Source organism: Mandrillus leucophaeus, unplaced genomic scaffold, assembly GCF_000951045.1.
Source record: "Mandrillus leucophaeus isolate KB7577 unplaced genomic scaffold, Mleu.le_1.0 Scaffold234, whole genome shotgun sequence".
In the NCBI taxonomy this organism is placed as follows: Eukaryota; Metazoa; Chordata; class Mammalia; order Primates; family Cercopithecidae; genus Mandrillus; species Mandrillus leucophaeus.
The window spans coordinates 320,549-331,396 of NW_012102410.1; the positions used below are offsets into that span (position 1 = coordinate 320,549).

Consider the following 10,848-nt stretch of genomic DNA (forward strand, 5'->3'; position numbering starts at 1 on the left):
GTTTCTTTTTTAAAAAAAAAAAAAAAAAAAAAGGCTGCTACACATTTGTCCACTGTGAATTTCATTGCAGGCCTTTGGGGTGCAGTAGTCTGATGGCCCAAATCCCCAGAATTTGGATGCCCTTCTCTGGGGAGCACATCTTAAATGCACAGAGCACATGGCAGTGAATTCCTCTAATGGGCAGGCAGTCCTGGCCACTTTGCTGGCCCTTCCATGCTGTCTTGCCATTGGACATGGGCACGGGGCTTTGTGTGACGCCATCAGGCAGAGATGAGCAGGGGACATGTGCACATCCACGGCTGTGCTCCGGCCCCACTTCCCGGCCCGCCTGCCGCGCTAGGCTAGGAACTAGTGCACCACCACATCCTTTGCCAAGCCCTGCACGTGGCCCCGCCTGGGGCATGGGGAGCACGGGCCACCCTGAGGGGATTTAGAATCGCTCAGCTCTGTTTGGGGCGGGAGCAGGAGTGTGCTGACCAACCAGGAGGGAAGAGTCCGCTCCCCAAGCCCAGTGAGGCCTGTGCGTTCGTTATATGGGTGGTTTTCATATTCCTCCCACACAGACTGTGCCCACCTTGGCTGTGATGTTGAAATAACACCGAGTAGTCGGGCCACAGGAAGTCGTGCTCTGAGGTGACCTCCTGTCTCTTATACACATCTAGATGTGTATAAGAGACAGGAAATAACACCGAGTAGTCGGGCCACAGGAAGTCGTGCTCTGAGGTGACCTCTTTTCGAGAGAACAGCAGCACTCCCCCAACAGCCCAGAGCCTTGCCTTTCATGTGCACACAGGTGGGGCCTTCCTGGCCTGCAGGCTGGAGGGGCATGCACATCGTCCTGCGTCCCCTGAGCTGCGTGCTTTGGGGTGGGCGGCCTTATCAGTCTCTCTCCCTCCTGGCCGGCTGTGGGAACCCCACCTGGCACGCACCGGCCCTGCTGTTGCCGGCCTTCCGTCCCGCTGGGGCCCGAGGAGGGGAAGGGCCTCTGTGCACTTCACGGGGGCTCTGGGGGCTGCCTGTAGCCTAGCACAGACTCGTGCCCTGGCACCCAGCAGTGCCGAAGGACGGGGCTCACTCGCACAGCCGCCTCTATTCTGTCTTCGCTCTGGGGAGAGGGTCGGGGGATGCCAGTTACTTGGTGTAAACTCCCCTGATTTGTACCAGAAGAATCTCCTGTGGTTCCTGAAGTCCCCTCACTTACTTTCAAGTGCTAGCTGAAAGAACGATCCTGTCGGTGGGCCAGTGTGTGGGTTCCTTGTCCCCCACTTTGCATTATGGCATCTGAACTGGCTGCGCAGGGCCCGGGGCTGGGGAAGCTGACCTCGCCGGCCCACAGTCCACTCTCCTCCTCCTCTAGACCCCACATGCACAGCTTTGCCTCGGCCTCTCTCTGTCCAGTATGGTCCTGATGATGGGAGCCTACACTCCACTTGGAGCCCCCAGTGCCTGAGAGCATGCCTCCAGCCACCCAACTCTCCCGGGGCCTTCCCTAGTCTCTCAGGCACACACAGGCCACAGGCAGGGGGAACTCACCTCTGCACACAGCTGTTGGGGGCATTGCTTCCTTTCCCTCTGCAAGGTAGTGTCTCCCAGGGTGTTGGGGGCACCTCAGTATCGCCTGCCAGGTCAGCTGTGAACCTCAAGGTGGCATAAGCAACCTTTGGCATCTTTGTAGAGGGGTGAAGGAGGCAGAGAAGGGAGCCAGGAGGGTCTCCCTGGCTCTGCTTCCCACCCCAGGGTGCAGAATTGGTGGGAAGGTGAGGCTCCCATCCCAGGGCTATGGCTCCCTCTGCTGGGGACAGAGGGTGCCTGTTCCTGGGACCTCATGAGGCGCAAGGCGGACAGCAGGGAAGAGAAGTGTGTGGCAAACCAGCCTGTGTGGAGTTTGCCTTCCTGCGATGGGCTTTTCAGTGTTAAATAGACGAGGATGGCTGGGCGCGGTGGCTCACACCTGTAATCCTAATACTTTGGGAGGCCGAGGTGGGAGGATTGCTTGAGCCCAGAAGTTCAGAACAGCCTGGCCAACATAGCGAGACCCCAACTCTTTTTTAAAAAAAGAGAAAAAAAATCCCATCTTGAGCTGAAACAGCTTAATTTTTTTTTATTCCTTTGCTTGTGAACTTTATAGTGTATTCATCTGGAGATTATGCTGTTTCTTGGACTCTGCTGTTAAATTCTAAAAAACACAAGGGGGCTGGGCGCGGTGGCTCACGCCTGTAATCCCAGCACTTTGGGAGGCCAAGGCGGGTGGATCTCCTGAGGTCAGCAGTTCGAGACCAGCCTGGCCAACATGGCAAAACTCCATTTCTACTAAAAATAGGCCAGGCACAGTGGCTCACGCCTGTAATCCCAGCACTTTGGGAGGCCGAGGCATGTGGATCACGAGGTCGAGAGGTCAAGACCATCCTGGCCAACATGGTGAAACCCTGTCTCTACTAAAAATACAAAAATTAGCCAGGCTTGGTGGCAGGCACCTGTAATCCCAGCTATTGGGGAGGCTGAGGCAGGAGAATCACTTGAATCTGGGAGACGGAGGTTGCAGTGAGCCAAGATTGCACTATTGCACTCCACCCTGGGCAAAAAGAGTGAAACTCCATCTCGAATAAATAAATAAAGTAAAATAAAATAAAATAAAAATTAGCCGGGCATGATGGCAGGCGCCTGGAGTTCCACCTACTTGGGAGGCTGAGGCAGGAGAATCACTTGAATCTGGGAGACGGAGGTTGCAGTGAGCCAAGATTGCACTATTGCACTCCACCCTGGGCAAAAAGAGTGAAACTCCATCTCGAATAAATAAATAAAGTAAAATAAAATAAAATAAAAATTAGCCGGGCATGATGGCAGGCGCCTGGAGTTCCACCTACTTGGGAGGCTGAGGCAGGAGAATCACTTGAACCAGGGAGGTGGGGGTTGCAGTGAACTGAGATCGTGCCATTGTACTCCAGCCTGGGTGACAGAGTGAGACTCCATCTTAAAGACAAATTAAAAATAAAAAACACTAGGGGAAGACAAAAAAAAAAAATGCAGAGCCATCTTCAGAAAGTATACATCCATTACATAATTGAGTGAATTGATATCCCCCTGTGTTAAACAGCATCGCTCCTGCCCCGCTTACTTGAGTTTTCTTCGTTTCACTCAGGCAGTTTGCATTTGAAAGCCACTTGGCAACACCAGAGGAGCCCACACTTGCACGCATGCCTTCTCTCCGCTGTGCCGCAAAGTCTTTAGAAACAGAATGAAGCCATCTGCTTGGAGCCAGCTTCTCTACGAGGCGGCCAGCGTCAGCTCTCAGTCGTATTTGCCTAAAGTTAGATTTTCATTTAGGTTTCCAGGACTGACTAAGCTGTCATTCGTGTCGTGAGAGAGTCAAAGAAAACAGCATCTGTCAGGGTTATGTTTTCAGGTGTTCTTTCTGAGCAGCAGCTCAGAAATGAGCTTGAGCCCCAGAATATTCCTGGCACATGTGTGTAGCGCTAGGTCTGACCTTACTAAGGCTGCTGTCTGTGTGCTCACGTGGGACCTGCAGTGTCGCGATTGTGGGGCAGCTGGTGGGACCCTCTGGGAAGTGGTGGAGTAAGGTGCCGGAAGAGACGTGGAGACAGGACATGGGGACAGTTGGGTGCCTGCTGGACAGGTCAAGCATGGCTCCAGGCTGCCTGACTTTGGTCATTGTTCATTACTATGTGCCAGAGGCCTTTGCCTGGAGAAGAAACCTGACTTAAGACACCCTTTGACTGGAAGTCTTTCTTTTTCCTTAAGAGATGAGATCTTACTATGTTGTCCAGGCTGGTCTTGAACTCCTGGCCTCAGACGATTCTCTTGCCTTAGCCTCTGGAGTAGCTGAGACCACAGGCACGAGCCTTGGCCTGGCTTGACTAAAAGTCTTGAGAAGTAGGGTGTTTGGGTTGGGTTGTCTGCGGCCGCCTCTCCTACTGGGACACACCCACGACTCCCACCTAGTAACATCACTCTCAGACTGGCCCTCAGCTGTCACGTCTCCGATCCCCAGGCCTTCCCCTGACCCCATCGTGTCCTCGCTCCAAGAGAAGGAGCTAGTCCGCTGCTCAGTGTGCCCTCACCCCCATCCCCTCATCCAGTTCCCAGCCCGCTCCCCAGGTTCCTCAAGGGACGGGCTACTCATGTTTCCCTCCCGGGCCTAGCGTATGGACGGGCAGGGGTGGAGGACAGCCACGCTCTCCTTCCACCCGCCTTGCTCAGCGTCTCACACCAATGCTACCCACAGTAGGACTGGCCTCAGGTCTCACGCTGGCCCGTCCAGGGATTGGGTTCAGCCTAGAACCCGGGACTGGCCCTTGGGTGGCTCAGTTGAGGTAGCAAGAGAAGGTGCCCTCTGGGCTTGGCTGCTGGGGCCCTGGCCTTTCCCACACAGGGACCCCAGGCCTGCCTGGCGAGCCTGTGGATAGGTTCAGCTCTGCTGTGTGAGCCTGGGCAGTGTTCTGGCCTCATTTGATTCTGACGGCAATTTGGGGCCCACGGGAGGGTGCAGGACCTTAGAGTGGAGTATCCCAAGACAGGAGTGAGGTGACGGCAGCAGCACAGAGCTGGCAGGGGGCAGCCACAGGATCCCACTCCCTCCTGGCATGAAGGAGAGGGCATGCAGGCTGAGCTGGGCACCTTGGCAGGAGGCTCGGCCACGAGGCCTGCTGTCACAGTGGGCCCCAGAGCCCAGGGAGGAACTCTCAGACGCAGTCACCACCCCGACCCTGTTACCCACCAACCCCACACACCCACTCTGTAGTGGGTATCTGGCAGCTAAATAGTGACAGTGGATATGCTGTTTCCTAATGTTGCTTTCTTCCAAATAAGAGGCTTGGGTGTCTATTGGGGATGTCTGTCACCAAAATATCTTTGGGCGCTGACACCGTGGAGTCGTGGCTTCAGCCGGGAAGAAAGTCTGAAGTTTTAATCTTCTGTTAGTCATTGGTTTTCTTTACTCCATCCATTTGTTTTCACTTTTAGGTTAATTTTTGTTTATTTCCTTAACCAGACTTCCAGCCTGGCCCACAGTAGACTGACCTGACTTTTGCTTTTCAGTTTTGAAAGTCCTAGCATTTTTCCCCCTAACTCCGTTTTTGTTGGTTTGTTAAAAAGGTTTGTCCAGAGGGGTTGCGTTTATCCGGTTTGACAAACGGTCGGAGGCAGAAGAGGCAATTACCAGTTTCAATGGTCATAAACCCCCAGGTTCCTCTGAGCCCATCACAGTGAAGTTTGCAGCCAACCCCAACCAGAACAAAAACGTGGCACTCCTCTCGCAGCTGTACCACTCGCCAGCGCGACGGTTTGGAGGCCCCGTTCACCACCAGGCGCAGAGATTCAGGTGGGTCGGGAGGGTGCGCACTCCTGAAAGCCATACGTAGCCCCGCTGGTGGGCGATGGCACAGCCACAGAATAGAAACCACGGGGACGCTCGACTGATCCTGCCAGAGAGCACATTTCAGAATCATTCTGCAGCTCCACATCACAATTTCATCAGAAAGGTGTCTGTAGGAAAGCCGTTTACTTCCGATGGGGCGTTGTCTTTCATGGGAATCAAAACAGTGACTCCAGGCTAGACACAGTGGCTCATCCCTGTAATCCTAGCACCTTGGGTGGCCAAGAGAGGAAGATCGATTGAGCCCAGGAGTTCAAGACCAACCTGGGCAATATTGTGAGACCCATCTCTACAAAAAATACAAAACTGGCCAGGCATGGTGGTGCGCTCCTGTAGTTGCAGCAACTCAGGAAGCTGAAGTGGGAGGATTGCTTTAGCCCAGGAGGTTGAGGCTGCAGTGAGTTGTGATCATACCACTGTACTCCTGGGCCACAGAGCCAGAACCTTTTTTTTTTTTTTTTAAAAAAAGACGGCACCAGTCCCCACCAGTTGCTATGAGTGTGAGCGCTTAGAGCTTCAACACGCAGTTCCTAGTAACAGGAGAACGGAGCAGCGAGCTTTAAAGATGGTTTCATGCCCAGTGTTGGGGAGCACACACCAGTAATCTCAGCTATCAGGAGGCCGAGGTAGGAGGATTACTTGAAGCCCTGAGTTTGAGCAGCCTGGGCAGCAAAGTGAGACCCCCGTTCCTACAAAAAGTAATGAAAAAACGGCGTGGTGGTGCTGGCCTTTAGTCCCAACTACTCAGGAAGCCACGGCGGGAGGATCGCTTGAACCCAGGAAGTGGAGGCTGCAGTGAACTATGATTGCACCACTGTACTGCAGCCTGGGTGACAGAGTGAGACCCTGTCTCTAAAAAGTAAATGAATAATGAACGTCTCATATCTGTGGGAGGAAAGATGCTGCCTTAGGTATAGTCGGGTGAGAGCAGATCTTCCAGAGTTCCTAGACATGATCAGCAGCCCTAAGGCAAACTTTCTTCATACACCCGCCTTGTGCAGTCATTTGTATTGGTGAATGTTATCAGTATGCATTCTGTTTATGAGCCCTGTCCTAGATGGGAGCAGTTTTCCCGGATTCCTTAGTCTTTCCATCCTGAAAATGGGTCTGGCTGCCAGGATGAAGTGGGATAGAGGTGATAAGAGTCAGGGCCTTGGACTCCAGGATCTGGTGTGCTGTTGCCTCAGAAACAGCAGAGGTCTCAGTGTCAGGGCTGTTTTGTTTCGTTCCTCAAGGAATGACATCGAGGGCTTATCTCAGGTATGACAAGGACAGATATCCCATTTTTAAATTTTTAATGTTTTTATTTTTTGTTGAGATGGAGTCTCACTATGTTGCCCAGGCTGGTCTTAAACTCCTAGCCTCAAGTGATCCTCCTATCTCAGCCTCCCAATGTACTGGGATTATAGGTGTGAGCCCGGCCCCATCGTTGTTTTAACAGTGAGGCTGGGTGGGCACTGCCCACTGCCACACATGCTGCTGTGAGAGGTGTTATTCTCATGGCTGTGTTACCCAGCATTCTCCGCCTGGCTCAAATTCCAAAGCTGGCCTGCCTGCCTTGAGGTTTCTGGGTTGAAGACAAGGCTGGAGAAGCTTCTCTGGACAGAATGGAACTGAATTTTAAAATCCAGCTGTAGGAATCCCACCATACAGTTGGCACTGCTCTTGACGGGGCGGGCTATATGGGCAGTGGCGTTGGGTGAACTGCTCCTTCGCCTGGAAGGAAGACAGGGAAGGTTGGAGGAGGAGACATGGGACTCTGGTCCCGGTAATGAGGACGGGAAAAGAAAGGGGAAACCAGAGGAGTGGACATTTCTGGTCGAGCAGGAAAGTGAGTGGCAGGGCAACCACCAAGACAAAGTTATGGAAGGAAGTGGGGAGGGCGGGAGAGTCTAGAGGGAAAGATCTGCTCAGGAGGCTGAGAGAAGAGGAGGAAGAAAGACCCAGACTGCAGGGAGTTTGCCGTCAGTCCCTATCACGTCCAGAAAACCCCGGAGAATTGGGTTGGAGGAAAAGAGAGATTTATGACTGTCAAGACCAGAGAAATCAGCAGGAGAAAAACTACCAACAAGAGTAATTCTTAAGAAGGCTGGGCGCGCTGACCCACGCCTGTAATCCCAACACTTTGGGAGGCCGAAGCAGGAGGATCACTGGAGCCCAGGAATTTGGGACCAGTCTGGACAACATAGACCCTGTCTCTACAAAAAATGTAAAAATTAGCCCAGTGTGGTGGCACACACCTGTGGTCCCAGCTACTCAGGAGGCAGAAGGATCACTTGAGCCTAAGAGTTTGAGACCATACTGGACAACATAGTGAGACCCTGTCTCAAAAAAAAGAAAAAATCACCCTTGGGCTAGTGAGCTGCCCCGTGGGAGCTGGTGTCCTCTTGTGTCTGTTGAGAGGGTGAATCTGTTTAATGGCACTTGAAGGCACTCACTTACCTTAGCTGATAGGGCCATAGCCTGAAGCCCAGTTTTATTTTGGAGCAGGAAATCCTTCTCTGCATGCATCGTGCGGCTTCACAGATGCTGTCTTCACAGATATACGGTACTCAGATATTCCCAAACTGACCCTCAGACTTTTACTTTTTTAATTTGAGAAAGTTCCAGAGGGAAGCATGGCTTTAGGAACTGTTTTGTCATCTACCTTAATCCTTATTACGGCATCTGTACGTTTTCAGAAGGCTTTATTTTCGTTTAGTTTGGTTTTAGTTTGATGAGGTTTTTGTTTGTTTTTTTCCTAGAGATGGGGTCTCTCTGTGTTGCCCAGGCTGGTCTCAAACTCCTGGCCTCCAGTGATCCTCCCACCTTGGCCTCTGAAAGTCCTGGGATTCCGGGCTTGAGCTACCACGCCTGGCCCAGAAAGGCTTTTTTTTTTTTATGTAAATAAAAGTATCACTGTGGAAAGAGCCCCACGTGTGTGGTCAAGTTTGGTGAGCCTGCAGTTGCTGGTGTCCCAGGGCCCTTCCCTGTCCCTTGAGTTCTCAGCCCTCAGTGGTTTGGCCCCTGGCCCTCGTGGGATGTTGAACTGCAGCCACAGAAGGTTGGTTGCCTGGTGCGTGGGAAGGAATTCTTGGGCCCTACAGTGGCCCTGGCAAAGGCATGCTCTAACCAAAGACCACTGGGCTATGAACCCTTGGGGGTGGGTCATGATGAGGGGAAGGTGCGAAATCTGGAAAAAGGAGTTCAGCCCCTGCACGTACCCCACAGTACGAGGAGAGTTTCCTCCAGGGAGAGCTGAGGCTGTCCGCGCCTGCAGAGCGTTTCTACCCTCAATGGAGGACCCGGAGAAGCACCCATCATCTAAAATGTGGGGAACTGCAGGAACCCCTAAACAGAAACCCCCACATACACAGTGGGAGGAGTGGAGGTCACCAACCAGCCCCTCAGAGTCAGCTCCCTATAGAACAGGGTCCTGCCCCTCCATTACCGTATTTAATTCCTCCCAGTTTAAAACAATGTCATGGTTTTAACCCATGCAGGTGTCTCGACTGTGAGCACCTCGTGGCTGCGCAGAGCGGGATGGGGCCCAGTGGCCATGGTCAGCATGTGTCCAGGCCTTGCCCCATCACCAGGCCGCCTGCGCTGACCGTGGCCTGACGCTTGCTCTCTGTCTGCCAGGTTCTCCCCCATGGGCGTCGATCACATGAGCGGGCTCTCTGGCGTCAACGTGCCCGGAAACGCCTCCTCCGGCTGGTGCATTTTCATCTACAACCTGGGGCAGGACGCCGACGAGGGGATCCTCTGGCAGATGTTTGGGCCCTTTGGCGCCGTCACCAATGTGAAAGTGATCCGCGACTTCAACACCAACAAGTGCAAAGGGTTTGGCTTTGTGACCATGACAAACTATGAAGAAGCCGCGATGGCCATAGCCAGCCTGAACGGCTACCGCCTGGGGGACAAGATCTTACAGGTTTCCTTCAAAACCAACAAGTCCCACAAATAACTCGCTCATGCTTTTTTTTTGTACGGAATAGATAATTAAGAGTGAAGGAGTTGAAACTTTTCTTGTTAGTGTACAACTCATTTTGCGCCAATTTTCACAAGTGTTTGTCTTTGTCTGAATGAGAAGTGAGAAGGTTTTTATACTCTGGGATGCAACCGACATGTTCAAATGTTTGAAATCCCACAATGTTAGACCAATCTTAAGTTTCGTAAGTTATTTCCTTTAAGATATATATTAAACAGAAATCTAAGTAGAACTGCATTGACTAACCAGTCCCTCTGGATGGTGGTGAACCTGAAGCATGCTTTAACCTCTAAGACTGTCTAACACGCGTTTCATTCAATGTCTCCACAGACTGGGTAGCAAAAAAAATCACCTTTTAGTTTTAGTTTTTAATCTAAAGATGTTAGACAGATGCTGAGTGTGCGTTTTCTCAACCGCTTCAACATTGTAAGCGATGTATGCTTTGGTTGACAGGAAGTTCCTTTTCCAGGCAGGTCCCATTGCCACCTCCTGCTCACTCAGTCCCGGGCTCTGCCAAGTGGTCCTGGGAATGGCGGTGGGCCCGTCCAGCGTGGGCCACCACTGGGGCCGGGGGCCGCATGCCGGGCGGGCCCTCCAGAGAAGGACACAAACGTGTTTCGTAAGCCCAGGCACCAATGGGAATGGACCAAAGAGTTTCAGGGAAACTCCAGTATATTCCAGAGTTAGATCTAAGCTCCAGGCACGCCTGAAGATGTGTTGCTACTCTGACGCCCCGAGTTTCTGTCCACACATTGCATGCACAGCGCCCCACACATTGGATACTGTTGTTCCACGATAATTTCTCCCGTTTTCCAGAGCATTTAACATAGCTTGGAGGCGTAAGATGGCTCTGTTTTTTAATAACACAGAAACATTTGAGCATTGTATTTCTCGCATCCCTTCTCGTGAGCGCTTAGACCTTTTTCTATTTTAGTCGCATTTTGTTTTGGAATTTTGCTTTTGTATGAACACTCAGCAGAAAAGTACTTACTTCTTGCCAGTTATCTATTAACCAAAACCTTTGATTTGTAGTTTTAAAGATTAACCCTCAAAGTTCTCTTCATAACTGCCTTGACATTTTGGGTTGTTCTGTTCTGTTAATTTTCTTTTGCTTTTTTGTGTTTTTTGTTTGTTTTTACTTTTGCATTTAAGACCATTAAATTTGATTTTGTTTTGCTCGAATTTTGTTTTGTTTTTTATTTTACCTTTTCTTTCTTTTTGGCTAGGGAAGGTGCAGGCGGCCCAGCATTCAGGGAGGAGTCGTAAGATCTTAAGAAACCAATACTTGCCTCAAGCAAAAGCATTTCTGAATATGTGACGCAGGAATGTGCAGTTACAGGCTGGTGGCTTTTAAACCGGGAGCCCGAAGGAAGGGTGAAAGAGAAAGCCTGTGAAATAGGCAGGGCCAGATCGCCCAAAACTCCTCAGCACTGGGATCTGGCATTTATAAATAACTAGTATACAGAGAGAATCACAAACAGGATAA

General features: G+C 51.5%; 1 protein-coding gene across 2 annotated transcripts in view; it reads left to right on the forward strand.

Annotated features, from left to right (window-relative positions):
- ELAVL1 (ELAV like RNA binding protein 1) overlaps window positions 1-10,544 on the forward strand; it is a 37,289-nt gene extending 26,745 nt beyond the window's left edge. The window contains exons 4-7 of one of the 2 annotated variants that reach the window (XM_011982010.1): window positions 5,113-5,342; window positions 5,651-5,668; window positions 6,956-6,975; window positions 9,014-10,544. In XM_011982010.1, coding sequence (XP_011837400.1) covers window positions 5,113-5,342; window positions 5,651-5,668; window positions 6,956-6,975; window positions 9,014-9,338 — 593 coding nt within the window. In that variant the 3' untranslated portion in view covers window positions 9,339-10,544. The remainder of the gene's footprint in view (window positions 1-5,112; window positions 5,343-5,650; window positions 5,669-6,955; window positions 6,976-9,013) is intronic. The other variant, XM_011982012.1, reaches the window with a different exon arrangement.
- Window positions 10,545-10,848: the final 304 nt, after the last annotated feature.